The sequence below is a fragment of the Colobus angolensis genome, unplaced genomic scaffold (assembly GCF_000951035.1).
Source record: "Colobus angolensis palliatus isolate OR3802 unplaced genomic scaffold, Cang.pa_1.0 Scaffold341, whole genome shotgun sequence".
Classification (NCBI taxonomy): domain Eukaryota; kingdom Metazoa; phylum Chordata; class Mammalia; order Primates; family Cercopithecidae; genus Colobus; species Colobus angolensis.
The window spans coordinates 2,861,752-2,885,386 of NW_012116722.1; the positions used below are offsets into that span (position 1 = coordinate 2,861,752).

Sequence of the window (23,635 nt, forward strand, 5' to 3'; positions counted from 1 at the left end):
AGAAAACCAAACACCGCATGTTCTCACTCATAGGTGGGAACTGAACAATGAGATCACTTGGACTCGGGAAGGGGAACATCACACATGGGGAGGGGGGAGGGGGGAGGGCTTGCATTGGGAGTTATACCTCATATGAATGACGAATTGATGGGTGCTGACGAGTTGATGGGTGCAGCACACCAACATGGCACAAGTATACGTATGTATACTTGTACATATGTATATATGTAACAAACCTGTATGTAACAAACCTGCACGTTATGCACGTGTACCCTAGAACTTAAAGTATAATAATAATTAAAAAAAAAATTTAAACATCATGTGTAGTTTAAGAATATTCACAAGCACATTAGCAATTCTTGAATCTCTAGCTACTATTTAAACAGTAGCTATGCATTACACATATTGTCTGAAGAAGAGAAATGATCACACACAGTTGATACTTCCTCAATATTTGGAAAAGGCATGTTTCTTCTTTCTTTCCATGAGTGACATATATATTAGACACTAATACACTCTAGCTTCATCTTCTTGGCTATGAAATACTCTTTGTCAGTTCCTTTTTGATGGCTTACTGAATTCCTACTTTGCATTGAACCCTCTGTTACACACTGACTGGGGAGGGAATACCTATTCTAATAGGGCTCGTGAGAATTATTGATGAAACAAGGTTTATATTCAAGGAAGACTTAAAAAGTAAACCGGAGACCGTATAAAGCTTCAGGTAGAATAGAACTGTGACTCGTGAGCTTGGCTATATTCTGACACCAATTACTCTGATGCTTTTGACAATTCTTTCCCTTCTCTGAGACACAACTATCTCTTTGGTGAAAGAAGGAAGGAAGCTACATAAGGCACCCTCAAAGGTTCTTCTAGTAGAGCTCTTCAATTCTGACATTCTGGGGTACTAAGCAGATGTAAGAGAGTGTCTTTTTTGTGAATTTCTCTACCAGATACTCTCTCATACTTGCTTAGTACCTCAAGATACAAAGGTGGAGAAATTACAGCTGGTGGAAATTCTATCTGGTGGAGAAATCCCATCTGGTGGAGAAATTAGCAAGGCAAAGATTGTATGGCATTAATCAGAGAAGGTTCTTTAGAAGTGGAAAGTCTTGAGACTGGCCTAGAAGCACAACATGAAATGGGATGACAAACATTGTAATTGTGGAGTTGCCTACGCCCTAATAGGGGGCCTTGATATTTGTAAACCCCACTCTTTTCCAATCCATCCCTTCTGTTTTCATGACTAAATATTTGCTATTCTCAATTCATTTGTAATTAACTCTGCCTCAATAGGGGAGTTATGAGAGAGAGGTGTTCAAGGTGGGTAGATGAGGTATTGTCTCACTCATTTCACAGAGCAAGGATGCCTACAGGAGCGAGTGTCCAGCCAAGTTCACTCACTATCCTAGTAACTTTCTCCACTGTATTGACGTTCTAGTGATTTAAAAGGTATCAGATCACAAAGTGTTCCCCATCACCCAGAGTGTAATAGAACTGGGCAATTATCCAGGTGATGGATCAATGACAAACAAGAGAATGCTAGATATTCACATTGAGACTAACTTATCTGTATTGATACCTTCATCACTCAAATCAGCCACATGATATATTTCATCTCTTTTCTTGGTACTTGTTAGAGGATTTAGCCAGTAAGTTATCTAATTTAGAACAAAGCTGCAGTAGCTTACTGAAGTTAACAATTTAAAGCAGTTGTCTGTTTTGCTGTACAGAAAACATTTTAGACTCAAAAGTTTCTTATTGCTTACATGGTCTGCTAAGATGATAGAAGAAACTCCCAGGGAAGTTGCTATCTGGCATAGGGTCTGGGTGAAGTCTGTAGGGAAGTGGCTTGTCCCCTTGTCCTTTCACTCTCCTATTTGCAAAGCTCCAGTTCTGAGTCCCTCCTGCCCTTTTCAGAATCTACCTTTCCTCACTCCCTCATCATCTGTTTTCCCTTTGAGGTCTATAGTTTCCAAATCCTCAAGACACATAAATAACGTTAGGGATTCCTTTTGTTAACGGCCCCTCTGGCATTGTTTTCTTCTCTGAAGAAAGGAGATATTATATAATATTTAAGAAACTGTCCCGATTCCCAATCCTGATAAACTAATGCATAGTTTATTATCTCCTACACAGTAAGAAGAATGTGGGAGTTGCAAGAAGTGACTTGGATCAGTTTACTTCTGAAAACTACCTGAAATTATTTGGGACAAGGCCAAGAGGACCAATTCAGATCATTCTTGGGGCTTAAGGACAGGGAATGCAGCTCAGCAAACTGCAGACACGACACTGTGTAGCCAAAAGAGGCTTTACTGAATTCATCATCTGACAATGTGTTGATAATTTTTTCAGTTTTTCTTCACACATTATTATGAGCATCATCAAACATTTAAATCTGCCTTCCATATGCAGATGTGACAAGCTGTCTGGTAATCCATACTAATGCACTATAACACTGCTAATACTGAAAATCATTACGTCTTTATTTTAACTATTTTCCTCTACACTATTCAGAAGAGATTTTTTAAAAAAAATTCATTATAAATGTCTTATAAGTATCATCAATTAATGTGGCAAAGATGCTTTTATTTCCTTCTCATTAAGAATGTGCAGGGACTCGAGTATTGACAAGTGAAAGGGTTTATACAACCAACAAGAATGTACACTTTCTGGCAATAGAATACAGAAAAGATTTGAATGTCATGAAGATATTTTAAAAAAAGAATACAGAGAAGATAAGAGACTTGAATAAGAATAGGTCATGTTTTAATAAAACAACCAAAAGAGCAAAACAGATTCCTCAACCCAGGAGGACATGTGAGTCACAATACCCTTTAATCCACAGGTTGGCTCCTTGGTTTCTGGAACTTTCTGCCTCCTGTAAACGATGTGCGGGTGGTACCCTCCCTCAACCAGTGGGTGCTTCTTCACGGGTTCAATGAAAAAGTCTCCATGTGGTAGTTGGAAAAATCCAGTCTGTAAATACAGTCAATAAGAAAGTTTATTTTAACCAATTCTATAAACAGACAAAAAACAAAGTGAAAAATTCTACACCTTATGAGTATCTCTGAAACTCCTAAGACCAGTGCTTTCAGAGTTTGCTGTTTGATCTCATAGAAGAGTTACATGCAAATAATTTAGTGAAATACCTTTATAGTCATCGTTATTAAATATTTGGGAGTCACGGATCCCTTTGTGACCTTATTGAAAAAAGTGCACATATATACACATGAATCTGAAATGTAGCCTACAATTCTTTAGGTTCACAGATTGCTCTAAAACCCATTGCTGGATATCTATGGATCCCAAATGAAGACCCAACATTTCCCAATTGTTCTATTATGGAGTTGGGATCTATGTCCCATACTCCATTGACAACTTTTAGAACATTTACCTGCATGGGGGTAGCCCAGCCACATATTCACACAACTGTGTGGCTGGAAGTGTTTAATGGCACTCTTCACCCAAGAAAACGAAGAAACATAATGCAAAGTCCTTGATCTGAGACTGAGTTTCAGGGGCCTACAGCAGAAAGCCCTCTGTCAGTTTCTAGGGAAAGGGGGACATTCTGATTTCACAGATATGAAAATCAGTGATATGCTACAGAACACTGGCCAATGAGTAACTCCTTTTAGAGGTCAAGTCTAGAAGTGCTCTAACCTACAACTCTCTTGTCCTTTTTCAGGAGAATGTTTAGTGCCCATTTGAGGTGCTTAGAAAACTGCTTTGTCAATGATCTCCTAAGAATCCAGGTTTAACTCTCAGGATCTCAACACTAAGTCTGTGTAACAAAGGAACTGACCTAGACGGACTGCTTGGGGCATCACATTAAAGTGATCAGGAGCTCAGACTAGGGAATTAAACTAGGTTCAAACTAAACAACTCCTCCATGCAATAGGGAGCAAGTGACTGGCTGAGTTTTTAATTTCCCAGCTGAAAAATAGGATAAATCAAGGGTTGCTATGAAGAGTAAATGAGTTAATATATGCAAAGGTCTTAGAAGAGGGCCTGGCTCATAGTCTCACCTACCATTAGGCTCTTTCTGGATCTCTGATTCTATGTCATTTTATTGTAATAGGGTTTCAGAGTCAATATAGCAGCTCAGTAAATGTTAAGGTTGCAAAACTGAACTTGGAAACATGGGGGCTTAAGGAAACTGCAGAAGGCTTTCAAGGTTCAAGCTCCTTTCACTATTCATCAGTAACTCAAGGCTTCCTGCTCTACAGATGAGTCTGAAGACAAGCTGAGGAGCCCCCACAGTCAGGAGGCAAGAGGGGCTCCAACAAAGAGGGATGCTGGTCTCCACCGGACAGCTCTAGACTTGGGAGTCTTTCCAAAATGTTTGCTTCACTGCAGCCAGTAATGTAACAAGATCTTAACACAAACCTCACAATCGGCTTCCTATTTTGATTGCTGACCTTAGAATTTATTTAATAATAAGCACAACAGAAAAAATAGAGCACTTTACTGGGAGTAATAAGAACAGCTGTGTGACCTCGAATGGGTCATGTAAACTTTTTGAGGCACAAAGTCCTCTTCTGTAAAAGGGGGCAACGCCTACTACCTCATAGTAGCAGGGAAATCAAATGAGGCTGTTAGGGGAATCAAATGAGGTGAAGCTTGTAACAGTGCCATGCAAACTGCTTTATAAATGCAGAGGGGTAATACTTTAACTACCAGCTCCAATAGCAGTTACATCTGACACAATTTGCTTTTATGCTGACATTGCTCAGAAAACAAGACATTTTTTTCAGTATCTGTCTCTGAGGATAATCTCTGGAACAGGAAGGAAGAACAGACAAGGCCCAAAGACAGTTGTGAAATAACTGCCATAAAATAGTGGGAAACAGACTCTGTGCAGTGCTGAGATTTGGTTCCATTTCTCTTCTGAGTCAGAGACCAGGCACAAGAGGAGAATGTGAACCTGTTGTCAGAAAGCTCATTTATTCCATGGAAACAAAGCAGAAGTCCAGGAGTCCTCAAGGATGATTGGACCTAGCGGCCCCTAGTGCACCTGCTATCAGCCCAATACTGATGTCCTTGAAGGAGAAAAACTACAAAAGATACGACCAAGATGAAGGATTTACTGGTATTTCTTCAGCCTCAAATTTTGGACCCAACTGGCACAGAAGAAACAGATGGGACTCCACTTGAGGACATAATAACCATTTTACACGCAACATGAATGAGAATGCCTGAGAACCAAACCAGCATCTTCCTAAAGGCTTACTCCATTTGCATTCCTCCACAAGGTGGTCTTGTCAGGGTGCACATGGAAATCACCTGTTCAACCTCAATGTTTCTCAGAAGCTACCTGGAAACCTGTGAGAGCTGCTGACTCATCCGCTAGAAGAGAAGCCGGAGATCTGCTGACATGCAAGTAGGTTGCTGGTCCCATGATCCTGTGTGTTTGTCATGGAGAAGGGAACAGGTAGGAGAGGGGATGAAGCAGCTGTGGGGAGAGAGAGGTGGGGAATTCCTCAGCTAAACTCTGTACCTCTTCTCTCTCCCAACGTATAAACATAGAGCTTTGTACATCTAGTACCCAGGTGAGCCCAGTTTATTGGTCTCCTCTCATCTAACTGGAGCTAGGGTCATGCTAGAAAAAAATCACTCATGGTTTGCTTTCCAAAGAAAGGGCTGGCTCCTACTTTCCCTGAAGCAAATTGCCCAAGAGAACCACCTTCTTCAGTTACCAGGTCTGTACCTGAACCAAAGAAAATAGTTTCCATTCCAGTCTTCTTTGCAACCTGCTCACTTCTTTTACATCTTTAAAGGAAAATGGAAATGGAATTGAGGAAAAAGTACAATTTAGTGCGGACTTAACACTGGGCATTCAGAAGAACCTGGGCAGGATGAACCATAGGCTAAAGCTCCAAGATAAACATGCCCCTTCACCTCCCATGTCATCTGCTCTTCTCCCACCCGGTATCCAGGAGTCTCTGCATACTGCTAACTCTCTTCTGCAAATAAACTCACCTACCTGTTTTAATTAAGTTAAAAATATCTGGCTGGGCACGGTGGCTCATGCCTATAATCCCAGCACTTTGGGAGGCCAAGGTGGGTGGATCTCCCGAGGTCAGGAGTTCGAGTCCAGCCTGGCCAACATGGTGAAACAGCATGGTGAAACCCTATCTCTACTAAAACTACAAACATTAGCCAGGTGTGGTGGCACACACCTGTAATTCCAGCTATCTGGGAGGCTGAGGCAGGACAATTGCTTGAGCCTGGGAGGTGGAGGTTGCAGTGAACCGAGATTGCGCCATTGCACTCCAGCCTGGGAGACAAGAGCGAACGAAACTCCGTCTCAAAAAGTAAATAAATGAATAAATAAATAAATAAAATAAAAATCTGTGAATGCTTCCCAAGTCTACTAAAAACTGTTTAAAATAAACTTTATTTTGAAGCATTATAAACATATGGAGAGATGTACAAAATCCTAATTGTAAATCCCCATAAATCTTTTATAAAAGGAACACCTAGATGCAGAGATAGAACATTACCAGCAGCTCAGAGACTCCCCTGTTCCTTCTCCAGATCAATGACATCCCCCATGGGTAACAATGATCCTGATTTCCAACACTAAAATGTCCGTTTTGAGCCTAATTTGAATTGTTTGGAGGAAAAATTATTTGATATACACACAAACACAAAAAGGCTACTAGTTCATTTCAAGAGTTAGGGGCTGACCAATAAAAAAAATTTTGTTACAGGGGATGAATTTCCCCGGCCTATTAAATCAGACTCTTCATATTGTGTTAGGAGAAATACAGCAAGCCCCGATGGTGGGGATAAGACCAAAGGCTGAGATGCATTGGTGTGAGCCAGCTGGTATCTGACCTCCACTGCTCTTTGATGAGGAAGGATGGGGAAGAATTGTCTCACTCTTCTGTACAGTTCCAGAGTGAGAAGAGTTGCCCATAATCTTTCCTCCCTCCCTTCAACTTGCATCAACATATTAGTCATCTTGACGTATGTGATATTTACTTCAATTAGTGACAGTGATCTGGGGTTTAGTGGGAAGCTGGCAGCATCTTATATGGAATTTGTGAATAGAATGTTCTAGAGTCACAGAGACTAGAGATCTTGAAGAGTCACCTATCCCATGCTATTGTGCCTTCTGGAGTACCACAGGTAAAGCCTGAAGGGTAAGAGCCAATGATAGTGTAAAGGACACATGAAGGCGCCCCCTGGACTTGTGTGATGGAACTGTGCTTTTGAAACCATCACCTTGCCTTGAAAATTCCTTTTATTCATTTGAAAATCGCAGATGTTACCAGATGAATTTGTTTATTCCTATAGTGATAAAGACAACACAACACATTCTGAAATCAAGAACAGAAAAAAAAAATTGGGGATAAAAAGGTACCCAAGGTGCCCAATTATAGTATATGAAGCACTGGAAAAGACATCACCTGTTCCTCATCATATAGACAGGATAAAATAGCACCCCAAAAATTTATCTTACAAAGTATCAATCTATATCTATCATAGGGTCAGCCCTGTGCTGAGAGGGCTAAGAAAGGTACTGACCCTGCCCTCAAGGTTTACATACAATCCAGCCAGGAAGACAAGGCTGATATTCATTAACAAGTAGGGAAGGGAACAGCAAAGCCTGGGGTAATTTTATGCTGAAAAGGACTTAGTGTTCACACAATTTAAGAGGCAAACCCATGGCCTCTGGTGGCACTGGGCCTAGAGCCTAGACCTGAAGTCCTGTGTCACAGAGCGCTTCCCCACAGAACACAACCTTCACTGGAGCGGCTCTTCCATGGGTGCTATGGATTCTAGCACTGTGTTTCAGAGGCCAGTGAGAGTGGCTGCTTTCAGACAGTGAAGCCAAGATTGAACTTCTATAGACTCCGGAACACTTGGCACAGTCCTGAAGTCATGAGAGGCTCTCTGAATTATTATTTCTTGTTGCTGGTTTGCAAGAGACAAGTTTTTTTTCTCATGTAATACACAGCCAAAATCATAAGTCAGCAGAAAGTATAAGTCAAGAGATTACAGAAGCCTCAGCATAAAGAGAGGTGGGAGTAGGATCACTGGGAAGACTTCCCCCAGCACACCCTACCCTCTGCTGTGATGCCTAAGTGGCCTCCATGAAGCCAGTGAAGAGAGTGACCAATGATGCCATCAATTCATGAAGATTTTGCATATGAGTCTGGGCAGCCCTAGTAACTCATGTGGTTTCAGGAAATATGGACTGAAGCCAGGAAGACATTGGTGTATCCGCCTGATAGTTACCATGTGCCAAGCAGGTATTGGGGATACAGCAACACAACAGAGCTGGTCCCTCTGCCCTAAAACAGCTCTGTCCAACAGAACTTCCTGCGGTGATGAAGACATTCTCTATCTGCAATGTCCAATTTGGGAGCCACGAACCCCATGCGACTGTTGAGCACTTGAGATATAGCCAATGCAATAGAGAAGCTGAATTTTTAAATTTTATTTAAATTTAATTAGCTTAAATTTAAGCAGCCACAGGCAGTTAGTGGCTCCAATATTGGACAGCTTATTTGTAAAGACTGGCCAAGTAAGGAAAGAGAGAGATTCATAATCATAAGCATATTCATCTATAGTGATGAGAGCTGTCATCAGGGCCAGTTTAAGCACTTGCCTTAAAAGAAAATGACATGCAAAAATGTGACCTACTTCACTATAATGGTTTGGTTTCATGAGCAAATACATCAGGGGCCAGACTGGGAACAGCCATGCACTGCACACAGGCTTCAGAGAATCAATAGAAACACCTGGATATAAAAAAAATGCAACATTCACAAAACTTAAAATGAATCATTGGGAATAAATGTAACATGATAAGGGCTATGTGAGGGGGCTGCCACTGTCCTGAGGACAGAATGGAATGGGAACAGATGTTCTAGTAGGAACCTGGGACAGGGGCTGTGATCATGCAGAAGTGGAAGCTGGGTTCCACTTCTGGAGGGGGTTGTACCCTGAGAGCCCTGAAATATCAACTACATGTCCCTCATCCCTCTCAGATGCTTTTTGAAGGAGCCTAATACAACCCTAATATACACAAGACCACATCCACTGGCTGGCAGCTCAGAATCCAAGTGGTGGGAAAAAATATCCCTTTGTTGGAAAATGTACAAAACGGATTCCAAAAGAACAAAGGATCAAAAACGTATGATAGGGTTTAATAGAAACAGCATGAGCTGTGTGATCTTGGACACACTGTGTAACACATTGAGCCCCAGTTGTCTCATCTGTAAGATGGGGCAAAATCTATTTTAACTTGCAGCGTTATGACTATCAGAGACACTGTATGTAAAATGCCTAGCAGAGGTCTTGGCATATGGTAGGTGCTCAATAAATGCAGTTTCTCATTTCATCATAGCATCATCTACGGCAAACACAGTATAAAGTGGTGCTTTGAAAGCAGGTACTCTAGAGTCCATTTGTTTGACTCATCTCTTAGCTGCAAGTAACTGAAGCCTAGGCCTCAGTTTCCTCATCTGATAAATAGGAATACTGATAGAAACTTATTAACTCATTAAAGGATTTCATGTGTATTAAACGAGTCAGTGTAAAGTGCTTGGACGAGTATCCACACATAGTAAGTGCATGATAAGTGTACTGCACTATTAGCTCTTATGCTAATATGCTACCATGATATTAACTACTATGATAGTCTAAGGGATGCCTGGGCCACAAGTTAAGGGTTTCTGTAGAAATGGACAGAGACATTTTTTAAAAAGCTATCCCCTGCCACACTGTAGAAACTCAAATAGGCAGAGAGGTGCTGCCCACACAGACAGATGGGAGGACTGCCAGGCTGATCCTGAGCCATCGCTAGGCTGCAATAAGGGGCCACACTCTGACTTTCAGCCTCTGGGCATAATGAACAAAAGCAGCACTCCTTCAGCAGAAGTAGGAAGTGAAGCTGATGGCAGGCAGGCAATGGAGTAACAACTGTTCTCAGAAAAACAATGGCAGTGGGCTTGCCTGAGGGCTGGAGAGAAAGGATGTGGATTTGTGCAAGGGGGTAAAGGGCTCCCACAAAAGTAAAACTAAAATTTCCAGATGTCAGTGTCACTAAAATTCTGAGCAGAAGGAGGAAGGTGTGAACCGATGGACAGCGTAGGCAGGATCTGATGGCAAAAGGGTAGAGAGAAGGAAGCAAGACGGAACAGATCATTAGTAGTTGTCATGGGGGATTTGTCAGACTCCGAGTTGACAGAGCCAGGAGGTTGGACATACTCGGACATGTCCAACTCATAGTCCAGATTCAGATACTGGTGGGATAAGGAGAAGGCACTATACATGTTAACTCCAACTCTCTCTCTCCTCATGGCCACAGACGTAACTTTCTCACAACTGCAAAGCTTGTGGGTCTCACCAACAAGCAGGGAGGAGATGAGAATTGTTCTCCTCTAGGAAGAGGCCTGCCCTTAGTTAACACAAAACAGATCAGATGATACCCCACTAACTGAGGTAGAACCAGTGGTGACTGAATCTGGAAAAATCTGAGCAGGGACAGAATTAATCAATTTCTCTTTTCTCCTCTTTGATAGAGTCTTAGAGCTGGAAACCATGGCTAAGGCTTCTAATCAAGCCTCCAGCACATCCCAGGTACCTTCTCGGCCTGAGAAATTGGTTCTTAGGGCATCTCACAGGCAGAATCAAGCAAATTCCCAAATGGAGATTTCTTCAAAGGAATTAAACCTTCAATAGACTTCCTTTCCAAGTCTCTAAATCAACCATGGATGCCAAGTGCTGGCCTGCTGTATTTCCTGCTGGAAGCAGATTCTATAGCATGGTTTGTTTTTCTCTAGCAAAAGACGCCAGACTTTGGAGACAGGCTAAGTTCAGCACTCAATTCCAGCATTTTAACAAGCAGTGTAGCTTTGCACAAGTAATTTTGTTTCTCTGAGCCTCAGCTTCCTCATCTGTAAAATGACCATGACAAAATGGTTTTTGCTGACAAGAAGTAAATAAGGTAATTCATGAAAAGGATCCCAAACAGTGCCAGCCTTCAGTCAATCTGCTGTCTCTGTGGATGTCCTCACGTTGATGGACAGCATCTCAACTCTTCCATGACTAAATCAGTCATTTCCTCATCCTGAAGTATGGTTAAAACAGTTGTTTGTTTCTGGAAATACTCAGTTTTTGGTTTTAGAAGAAAACCCTCTGCTCACATAAGACTAGAAAAGTTGCCTTTTAGTTAATTATCTTTGTTTCTCACTTGATAGCATTTGGAACTGAGTACATTTATTTCATTTCAATTCCCAAGAACTGCTCCCACAAATTCACAAACTACTGTTCCTACAGAAAGAAGAGTAAGTCATTGATAGCCACTCAGTCCAATAAAATGGATCTTTAGAAATAAAAAATGCAACCACCAAAGAGAATAAGGTATTAGGTGACCCACTAGCCCAGGGGTTTCCTAATTTTAATGTGCAAAAGAATCATATGGAGAGCTTGTTAAAAATGCATATGCCCAAGAGCCCTGCACAGAGATTCAGTAAATCTAGTGTAAGACCCAGGAATCTGCACTGTAGCAAGCATCCTGAGGTTTCTGCTATAGATAATCCATGTACCACCCTTTGGAAGGCACTGCATTCTTCCATCATGTGGTGCTTAACTGTTTTCACCTCCCACCCCTCACCTCCAATTGGCATAGCATTAAGGATATAGAGAAGTACTAGTAATGGCCCCAATTAACACTTAGTTAACCTTCCTCATCAAAAGAAGTTCCAACTGTGACAATTGCTGATTGCAGTTTGTGAAGACTATTCCCCTGAATTCAAGGTTCACAATGTCTTTAAGATTTTGGCAGACTAGGATGATAAAAAGATGCCAAAATAAAAGATTTGAAAAACATTCCAGTAGGCAGGTACCCTGGCTGAATAAATGTTTTGCATTTGAAATGTAAAATAAATGTGAATTTATTTCATGTCAAGAAGAAAATGGGCATTCTGAAAGAAGCTGGACTGACATACATGCTGAAGAACTCGACAGGCCTTCTTGAAAATTAGGAAAGGAATTTTCATGACATCTCAAACCATGCATTTCTGGACTAGCCAATGAAATCAAGGAGCATCAACTAAGAGACACTGTAGCATCCAAAAAGCTTATCAGAACTTCTCTCTAACACTGTTCTCAGGGACAAGGGTAGGAGCCCCATAAATGACATCACTGAAAACATGGTTCTTTGAAGCCCTGAGCAAAAAGAGGAATGCCAGAGTCTTCTGGTCATTTCTTACTACTTATCTTGCACCCAATAATCTTTTATCAGAAAAGTTTTCTGCTTCTTATAATTTCTCTGTCTTTTCTCTCTCTCTCTCTCTCTGTGTGTGTGTGTGTGTGTGTGCGCACTTCTAAGCAGCAATCCACAAACCCACATTTGCCATGTCTCACCAGAAAATAAAGTGTCAGACTAAAAGGAAAAGGAAAACTTGCTAGCACATGGGGAGCCCAGGAAACATGTTATTAGGATGGGAGAGAACCGGCTTCCAGGAGTGAAAGCACTTTCCCTGCAGGAAGCAAAAAGCCATTATGGTGGATTTAGCCTTGACACAGCACTACTTTTTCATGATACCCCAGTAGCTCACCATTTTCAAACCAGAAACCATCCTTCACTGGAAGGACACAAAGCCTTCCCAAGGCTGAGGAGAACATGGCCCTGGGCCTTCTTCTCCCACCCTGATGGGCAATGATCACTGATGAGGGAGTGCTCCCACCCTGGAAGGAGGAGCAGCCAGGCAAGGCTGTTGCCGTGGCCATGTAGTGACTATCCTCCTTACTGTGAAGGCCTCACACACAGCATTCCAGGTATGTTTCACAATGATCTGGGGTAGAGGGGAATATCATCTCTGATGGCTTAGTGATGGACATAGGCTAACCAGGAGGAATTTGGTAGTGTTGATCTCACCAAGAGTCACAGTGGAGAAAGGGTAGCGAAATGAAGAGGAGATTGAATGAGATGTTAGAGACATAAATGAGGACATTAATAAATATTTATATCTGCATCATGTCTCTAAAACAAAAAGGCAAAGAAAGATTTGACTTACCACAGGGTCTTTCTTTACAGAATATGCCCACACCCACTGTCTCCATTTGCTATGGCCCACTAATATCATAATTATAGCAGAATAAATTCATTTTAGTTATATGTAATCCCCCACTACCCTGCAAGGAGAATAGGTCTGAGTAACTGTAGTATTTTTTGGCTGGGGGCAATAAAAATCTTCCCACTTAGTCTAATAGGCTTTCACATCCTTGAAGACAACATTAAAGGGGTGGTGGAGAGGAGCTGAGAAAGACTGAAATAATCAAGTTTAAGAAAGAACAGGGCCGGGCACAGTGGCTCACACCTATAATCGCAGCACTTTGGGAGGCAGAGGCAGGTGGATCACCTGAGGTCAGGAGTTTGAGACCAACTGGACCACTATGGTAAAACCCCATTTCTACTAAAAATGCAAGATTAGTCAGGCGTGGTGGCATGTGCCTGTAGTCCCAGCTACTCAGGAGGCTGAGACAGGAAAGTCGCTTGGACCCAGGAAATGGAGGTTGCAGTGTGCCAAGATCGTGCCATTGTACTCCAGCCTGGGTGACAGAGTGAGTGAGACTCCGTCTCAAAATAATAAATAAATAAATAAATAAATAAATAAATAAATAAATAAATAAATAAAAGAAGAAAAAAGTTAGGAGACCTGGAAATAACCCACAAAGAAAGGGGCGAGCTGGAGATGACGAGGCTAGAAGGGAAAAATCCATGGACGGAGACGCAGCAGCTGGCAGCCAAAGTGAAAGGTTCGCAGGAATGTTTCCTATCATGGAGCATGATAGGAAATGTACAACATAATCTCCTTTACAAATGTACAACAAAATGCACAAATGACATCTTCAGTTAACTATTCATTGTTCTCTAGTACTTCAGAGTAACTAGCAGTGCTGTGTCCTCCTTCCAGGATGGCATAGGGAGAAAAGACAGGACGGGAGCTGAAGCAATACACACCAGGAACCTCTTTTTCTCTTTAAGTATGAGGTAAGATCATCTGCTTAAGGCAAGTAGACGGGCATTTGGGAAGCTGCTCTGACGAATGGGAGAAGGAACTGACCTTTTATGCAGCCAGGTTGAAGGCTTAGCTGAGATTGTGAAAAGCAAGTCAAGGGAAATGACAAAGAAGGCAAATGCAGAGGAAGGGGTGGCCAGAAAGGGGACTGTTTAAGTTTGAGCATTCAGAATTTGTAAAGCAAGCCTGGTGTGGTAGGCTGAATATACTCCTCCAAAGCTGTCCACGTCCTAATCCCTGGAACCTGCCAATATCTTACTTTACTTAGCAGAAGGGAGTTTGCAGATGTGATTACGTTAAAAATCTTGAGACAGGGAGACTGTCCTGCACCATCAGGGTTGATCTATGCAATCAGAAAGGCCTTTATAAGAGGAAGGCAAGAGGATCCGCACAAGTAGGAGATGAAGTGACAGGGGCAAGAGGTTGGAGTGATGTGATGAAGGAGCCAGGAGCCAAGGTGACTCTAGAAAATGAAAAAGGCAAGAAAACAGATTTTCCCCTGGACCCTCCAAAAGGAAGGCAGCCCTGGCAACACTTGATTTTTGACTTCTGACTCCCAGGATTGGAAGAGAATAAGTGTGTGTTGTTTTAGGTCACTTTGTGGTGACTTGTGAAAGAAAGCAGCCCTAGGAAACTAATACACTCTAGGGAGTGGTCATGGAAATGGATCAACAAAGTAGACCCATTCAGGGAAGTCCAGGAGGCCAAAGGACCATGACATTAGGGCATTGGCTGTGACCCACAGTATAAAATCCATTTCATATCACAACCAATTCACATGCAAACAAATGTTGCAGGAAACAATGCTTCCCCCTTTTCCTATGTGGGAGGCATTCTGATATATTCCATTCTGTGTCACTCTATTTCATTTATTTTAAATTCTGGTTCCAGATTCAAAACTATTGATATGGAATGGAGAGCTTGGGCTTTAGAGCTAATGTGGATCTGAGTTCTTATAATCATTCTGTGTGACCTTGGTCAAATGGGTTGATGGCTGAGTCTCAACTGTTTCTTCATAGGAGAAACAGGGAATGAGTACTTGATACAGCTGCTAAGAACAAACGAAATATTATGAGGAAGCACCTACAGGGCTGTAGTGCCTGGCACATAGCATTCATTAAGAAACAATACTGGCTTCTTCTATAAAATCAGATAATCTTAGCACTGTAAGACACTGCAAGGGCTCTGTTTTCAGCTGATACTGGAGCTGCCTCCTCAAATACGCTCGTCTACACACACAAATGCATTTCCAGCGAGGAGTGACTATTTCTCAAGTCATCTATGATTGTTAAACTACTTTAATTAGAAATCTCTTCCCTTTATGGCATGATGAAAAATCTGTGTCCTTATAATTTCTGTTCATCATCTTAGTTCTGCCTTCTGGAACTATACCTGAATATGTCTAATATATTTTATACACAATATATCCTTAAATAGATTGGATGACATTTATCATGTGCCACTAAGATTTCTCTTTTCACATTAAATGTTTCCATTCCTTTTGACCATTTGACATTTCCCATTGTGCTAATTCTTCAGCAGTCTGGTCATTCTCCCTGAAACATACTGTAGCTCATTAATATTCCTCTTGAAATAACACCAGAACTGAACATTGAGAGTCCAGCACTCCAATGCCATCAGCTTTGGAAAAATAAAATAGTGGAAAAAGAATAATTTTTTCCCTTCACAAGAATTAAATTCTTCAGGGAAGAGATTGGTAAGGCAAAACTTCAGTCTAATAAGGACTTACTTCTTTTGGTAGGACTTAATCAAAAGATCTACTTTCTCCATGGTAGATGGGGTGGGTCCAGGAAATGAGCTTTAAAATGGGAAAAATATATAGTGACAACATTGAAGATAGAATGGCTAAGTGCCTCCTAAAGTCTGATGATTTTTTTTTTTTTTTCTGAAACAAGGCCCCAAATTGACGAGGCATCTTCATTAGAGTTCAACTCCCACCCCCACCTGCACCTCCAATTCTTACCATTCTCTCAGCATCCAAGTTGCCTACAAACAGTTTAAAGCAGTGCTATTCTGCATGTGAACATAACACACCAAAACCAACCCACTGCAAACAGTCCCAGTCTCTCTGCAAGCTAGGCAGGGAGGCCTGGGTGTTAAATTACAGGGGAAAGGTTGATTTAAAGAATAATGTGAATGATCTTTTTTCTTTTCCCAGTGTTTTATTTTGCAAAATTTTAACATTTAAAAATAGACGCACATATGTCCCCCCTTAGATTCAACAAGTATTTTGCCACCTTTGATTTCTAACATATATTCTCAACCATTTGAAGGTAACTTGCAGACATCATGGCAAGTTAGCCTGAAATACTTCATCAGGCAAGTCTTAAGCAGCAGACATTCTCCTGTATAACCATAGTTCTGTTACTTCCCCTGAGAGAATTAGTAAATATGCCACCATTAAAATAACCTTATTTTCATTCCATGTTCGAATTTCTCAAATTGTCCCCAAAACATCTTAGTTTTGCATTGGTTCTGTCTTTGTTTGTAATCCAAAACCTAATCAAATTTAACATATTGCATCTGGATACAATTTTTTTTAAATAATTTCATACTTACTTCAAGCACATTAAAAAGCAGAATATTTCTTAAAAGTAAAATGTACCCTCCATTTTTCAGTAATCTTAACCCTGATCAAGGCAATGTTGTTGGAGATGAACTTGCTGGAAACAAACGACAGCCTGTCTGACACTTAAGTCATGATCCCCAGATCGCTAATGAAGAGTATTCTTAAGCAGAGCATAAAAGTATAACCAATAAACTCTGACCACAGAAAAAAACATAAACATAATGGTTTTTGCCTCTTTTATGCTTTTTCTATAATTTCTACATTTTTTATAACAAAAAAAAACAGTTACTTAAAAAATATTTGCCAGTGGTTATCTCTATGTGACACACTTAATTTCATAAAAGTACAGATGATGTGATTAGTGAGTTTATTTCATGTAATTTCCAATTTCCTACTTTATAGATTTGAAAGACATGTTTGTTCTTCATTTCTTCCCTTTATTTTCCTTGCTCTTGTTCCATCTTTTCAGATGATTAAATTTCAGATGATGTGATTAAGTGCTCACTGTCTTTCAGGTGATGTGATTAAGTGCTCACTGTCTTGAGTATCTTTGATTTAAATTTAGATATAACAGGAAACACCACTATTTTTTAGCCATAGGTCATTACAATCAGGTAAATCTTCAGTTGTCATCTATACTTCCTAAGTCTGTAAGTCCTAAGTCTACACCTGAAGATATCTAAAACATGTTCCTGTACAGAAGAATCCCAAGTAGTTTAATCTTTCCCCCAGGAGGTGGAACTTAACGGCCCCCTGTGTTTAGTGACTTAGTTTCAAAGAGTAGAGTATTAAAAGAGAAGGAAAAAAGCTACTTTACAATGAGGAAACATGGCAGGCACTACTTCAACCACGTGATCAAGGTTAGCATCAAGTCTTACTGATACATGTGTCCTTGATATGACATGATGAGAGTGGCATTTTATTTCTGCTGTGTTCTTCTCCAAAACCCATAACCCCAGTCTAACCTTGAGAAAAACACTAGATGAATCAAATTTAGGAGTATTCTACAAAAAATATGACCAATACATCAGGCTAAGGAGAGATGACAATTAATTGTAATGTGGTGGCCTAGATATTCCTAGAACAGAAAAAATGACATTAGGGGAAAACTAATGAACCCTAAGTAAGGTGTATAATTGAGTTACTAGTAATGTACCAATGTTGGTTCCTTCGTTTTGACAAATATAATTTAACATCATAAGATGTTAACAGTAGGGGAAACCGGATATCAGGTACACAAAGGCTCTCTCCATACTATCTTGTCAACTTTTCTGTAATTTTAAAAACAGTCTAAAATTTTTAAAGTGTATTTTAATAAAAGGTACAAATAACTCATTCTTTTTTTATTAGTATTAAAATTGACAGAAGGTTGATCCCAGTCAAAGTTGGAAACGGAAATTTAAAATTATCCCCTAGTAGAACTGTGCAATTACTCTATCAATCTGGCAATGTCATCATATCGTGGTCAAACAGACACTGTGGGAAAATGAGGACTGCATCTGCCTTTCACAACAATATGCATTGAGAGCCTCAGAAATACATACTTTTGATCTCAACCCTCCATCTGTAAAATTCTCTCTGAAAAAACTGATCCAAAATAAGGAAGTCAGCTTGTGCACAAAGATACATATCCACCACTGCATTATTGATAACGATGAATACTAGGAAACAAACTAATGACCAATAATAATTGCCTGGCAAACAAATTGCACATCTACACAATGGGATGTCAGAAAGCAAATAAAAAATGTGTTACATTTTTAACAATATGGAAAAATGTTCATTATATAAACTTAAATGAAAGAAAATTGTGTGTTCAACATGATTCCAACTTTGTAGAAATATATAGAAAATACAGGAAAGAAATACATATGTTTTAATATTAATCACAGTCACTCCTGAATGGTTGGATAATGGTCCTTTTCTCTTTTATACTTTCAGTAAAAACTCTGAACTTGTCACATTAGATATGTATTTCTTTTATACTAAAAATAAAGTTATTTTTGAAGCATTTGCTAGTGCGTTTCTTTGCATAATTAGATTACAATTAATTTTTATTTTCCTCTTTGTGCCTTTCTGTATTTATCCAATCTTTATATTAGCTGTGTTATTTTTTGTAGCCAGATAGAGTGTATTACAATATTTTATTATACTTTTCTAAATGCAATGGTTTGAATGGTAACATATTTTAACAAAAAATTTTTTTTTTTTAAGGACACTAAGTGATATATACAAATAGCTTGGATGTTTTAGGGATATTTGTTCATGTGGGAAGCATGATTTTAACTGAAGTTTTAAAAAACACATTCTGTTCCTAACAGCCAGTCATCAGTTAGTGCAATTACGTTGCTAATTAGAGGTCCCCAGGTAAAGTGGCTAAAGGCAGGGAAGAGGAGGGAGAGAAGATAATAGGGAGGAAGAGAGAAGGAAACTATAGCAGAAAAAGAAAAGATGGGGAAAAAATAACAGGAGAAGTGGGAAAGGTGAGACAGGAAAAGATGGCACAAGAGCAAGGAAAATAAAGGGAAGAAATGAAGAACAAACATGTCTTTCAAATCTATAAAGTAGGAAATTGGAAATTACATGAAATAAACTCACTAATAGGCAACAGTACAGGGTGAGAGATGATCATAATCAGTAGACAAACCAACAGAGTTAGAACTGGCACCTATTTTTTCTAAAAATTTTTAAAGCTGTTAAAAAAATGCCCTGGGGAGGCAACCATTCATGCCGAGGCTAGTTGATAAAGAACAGCCAACAGGAATGCTGCGCTGGGCAAGAGGTCATTCAGGAGGTCTTCACACTATGGAAGTGGGCTGTGCAGTTCACTGATGTTACTCCTGGTCTCTGGTTCCAACCGTAGACCTTCATTCAGTCAGTCACATGTTTACTTCATTCATGCCAAAAGAGGAAGACCACAAGAGGAAATAATTTTTGAAATGCATATCTCTAAAGCCAAGGGGGTGATTTTTAATGTCTCTGCTAGCTACAGAGAAATAATAATATCATTAAGCTTTTAGAGGCATAGGGGTTATCAAAATCACTGTTTTGAAAGCTCTTTTAATTCATAAGGAAAATTCTTATTATTTTATAGATGTTTGATTTGCCAGGATATTAGTTTTCAATCATATTTAGATCATGCAACAGAATTGCATTTTGCATGTTTTTAAATTTTAGGTATATGGAAATATGTAGTGATTGTATAGAACATGCCTGTTTTATAGGACTTAGAGCTTAATTTTATTATTCCAAATAATTTACAAGGTTTTTAATGTCTATGTCTTTTATAGTATTTGTGGGTTTTAGCTATAATTTATTTGGTTCAAATATTCTTTATGGAAAAATAGATTCCCACTTATTACCATGTTCAGGAACATGTAGTGGCATGGTAAGACACTACTCAAATTGTTACATACCAAAATGCATATTGTTAAATGAAAGAAAATAAGAGAAGGTATGTTTGGTGGGCAATATAATAGCCCCCTCAAAGAGGTCCATGCGCTAATTCCCAGAACCTGTGAATATGTTAGATTACATGGTAAAGGAGAATTAAGGTTGCAGATGAAATTAAAGTTGCTAATCAGCTGACCTTCAGATAAGGAGACTAGCCAGGATTATCAAGGTAGGCCTGACTTAATTAAAAAGATTATAACTAGAAGACAGAGGCCCAACAGAAAGAACCAGAGAGACGGCAGTATGAGTAAGACTAGGGCCAATGTTGCTGGCTTGGAAGATGGAGAAATGGGGCAAGTGACCTCTAGAAGCTGGAAAAGCTGGGAAAGTGACTCCCAAGAGGGTCTCCTTGGAAACTCTCAAGAGTCTGCACAAGAAAAACAGCCCTACTAACACTGATTTTGACTCACTGAGACCCATTTCAAGCAACTGATTTCCAGAACTGTAAGATAATAAGTTTGCGTTGTTTGAAACCCCACAGCTAAAGCAGCATGGTTACATACATCAGGTGCAAAAGGAGGGACCGTGCCAACCACAACTGGGTGCCAGCTCTTAATAGAAATGACCTAATCCAGACAAAAGCTAGTGTCCAGTCCTGGGAGGAATAAAAAGGACTAACCTTGCTTTCTGGAAATTTTAGCCACTTAATCCAAACTAAAGCCTCTGCAAGACTTAAAATGAGTCCATTTTATTTATTTACATCAATTACAGGCAGTGATGTGAGTCCATCTCAGCCCCAAGAGTTGCCAAAATCAGCCCAAGAACTACTTGGAAGAAAATGCCAAGTTTGGCAAGGTTGAAATGCAGTTATTTTTTCTACTGGGAAAAGTCAGAACTAGAAAGTCTTAAGATATTGTGTGGTGTGGATTTGGGACACTTGGGTCAAATGTAAGGCATGACCGAAAGGAATTTGGTCAAGCAATCAGGAGATGCAGAATTGTACCCTGATGTGAGACCTTATGCAAGTCACCAAATTTTGGGGGTCTCAGATTTTGCAGCTGAAAAATGGAAATTATAACACCTGTCCTGCCTTCCTCCCATGGGTTTTGTGAAAGGCAAATAAAACTATATGCATGACTCTACAAGTAAAGTATGTATATATCCTTCTATCATTTTCAGCTTAATAATCACAATAAACTGTTTCGTTGCAAATCACAATGATGGTGTACAAATGATTTTCTTTTGAAAAATCTCTTGTCTGGGGATGGTGGGTAGTGGCTTTTTAATAATATAATTGTCCCACTAACAAAGTCTCACCATCCATGGACAGTGTGAGCTCATGGTTTTAAACATGTCTTCATTCCAAAGGTTCCAAAGAGACCTTCCCAGAACAGTCTGATCTCAAGGGCTTTGGAGAGGAAATGGCCTTATGTGCTGGATCCTGCTTGCTTCCAATTTTGAACTGAGTGCAGAAAAACTTGAAATCTGTGGGCAGCGAGAGATCCCATTTGGATAAAATTTCAACTTTTCTGGGGTCTACTGGGAAATAGTGGGGAAAACTCAATTTTTTCTATTTATTAATTTGTAATTGGCACACTGTTTGGGGATCCGGGAAAAATATTTAAGAAGATGCTGTGATTCAGCTCTTCCAAGGACAGAGCAGGAGCTTTAAGTAAGTCTATCTTTCATCAGCTATACACCCACAGCTTTATCTGGAGGTTTTGTGGCAATATAGGAATGTTTTTAAAAATGTTTTTCAAATTCATCTGAAATATAAATTCAGAAAAATTCAGGGATCTAAGCAGACAGTTAGTGCTGCTTTAGGCCCAGGAGAGGATAATTGAAATGTTATTTCAAGGTCCCTATCCTCAAATTCTGCCCTCATCCCTCCACCCTCAGGTACATGTACACTTTTGATGTCACCTTCTAGAAGGTCCTTCCCTGACCACACAATCAAAAATGTTCAGAGCTCCCAACCAGCACTCCTTATCCTCCTTGCTTTCCTCCTCCTCCTCCTCCTCCTCCTCCTCTTCTTCTTCCTCTTCTCCTTCTCCTTCTTCTTTCTCCTCCTCCTCCTCCTCCTTTTTTTCTTTTTAAATCTTTCTGTCTGGGAGATTCTGATCTTGAACTTCTGACCTCAAACAGTCCTCCTTTCTCAGCCTCCTAAAGTGTTGGGATTTGAGATGTGAGCCAGTGTTCCTGGTCCTCATTACTTTTTAAATTTTTCTTTAAAGGACTTATAGATAGGCATATATTTACAGGTTAGTAAATGTCACTAATGTCACTCTCTGTATGAGAATTTCAGTTCCCTGATGGGTAGGGCTTTCATCTATTTTGTTCAACACTATATCTATTAAATATATTGCATAGAATGCTACCCAACACATGATAGACACTCAACAAATGTCTGCTTAGTTATAACTGTTGAATAAATGATGTTGAATATCCATAACTAGATCTTTGTTCCTTTAGTTTAAAGTAAAAAAAGTAATCTGTCTCCTGAAAAATAATTACAGTGGCTTTGGAAGGAGTATCATAGTAAGGTTTTTAACCTGTATGAATGAGTGGGTACCAGTTATTGCCTGGGAGCAGATCTCAAAAAGTCAAAGAAAAATTAGGTCGCAGCCTTGATGATCAAGTGAGACGTTCATCAACACATTAATGGTTCCACTCTGAATGAGGTTTTTCTTCTTTTATATATTCTTGGATATTCTAAATTTCCTGTAATTATTAGTTTCTTTTATTAAAAAGAAATATCCATCCAGCAAAAATAGAATTTGTTCAACAGACAGAGTTTTAGTTTTGCAATGTGAAAAGAGTTCTGTGGATGGATGGGTATGGTAGCACAACAATGTGAATACACTCATGTCACTGAATTATACACATAGAAATGGTTAAGACGGTACATTCTATATATTTATTGTAAACAATATTAAATATTCACTATCCTTAAAATGCTAACACTGTGTAGTAAAGTTATGCTGCATACTTGATGTCCTTTGTGGTCTCCTCATCATTCTTTTCTTTCTTTCTTGACAAGGTCTTGCTCTGTCACCCAGGCTGGAGTACAGTGGCACAATCTCAGCTCACTGCAGCCTCAAACAATCCCCTGGGATTAAGCCTCAAGCAGTTACTTCTGGGCTCAAGCAATTCTCCCACCCCAGCCTACCAAACAGCTGGGGCTACAGGTATCTGCCACCATGCCTAGCTAACTTTTTTACTTTTTGTAGATATGGGGCCTCACTATGTGACCAGGCTGTTCTGGAACTCTTGGCCTTAGGTGATATTCTCTATGCGGCCTCCCAAGGTGCTGGGATTACAGGCATGAGTCACCACGCCCTGCCATGTGGGCCTTTTCAATAAGTATATTCTGTGAAGTTTTAATTATAGACTCTCAACAGCAGTTTCCTTGCACAAGAGCAACCGTAAGTAATTTATCCAGACCAGAGACAGCAAAAACAGGACACTGTCATCTGCCTCACCTATCTGGTCCCATCCTGTGCTCACAGCAGACATTGCCATTCATCCTTGGTGCTCTCACCTCACACCTTCAACCATCTCACAGTCCTGAACAAGCAGCCCAGGCATCTTCTACCAGTGGGTCCAA

At 40.0% G+C, this 23,635-nt stretch overlaps 1 protein-coding gene across 2 annotated transcripts in view; it reads right to left on the reverse strand.

The window, feature by feature from the left end:
• ADAMTS12 (ADAM metallopeptidase with thrombospondin type 1 motif, 12) overlaps positions 1–23,635 on the reverse strand; it is a 375,774-nt gene that overhangs the window by 219,299 nt on the left and 132,840 nt on the right. For both annotated transcript variants that reach the window (XM_011952570.1, XM_011952571.1), the window contains exon 3: positions 2,835–2,979. In XM_011952570.1, the coding sequence (XP_011807960.1) occupies positions 2,835–2,979 (145 nt within the window). The remainder of the gene's footprint in view (positions 1–2,834; positions 2,980–23,635) is intronic.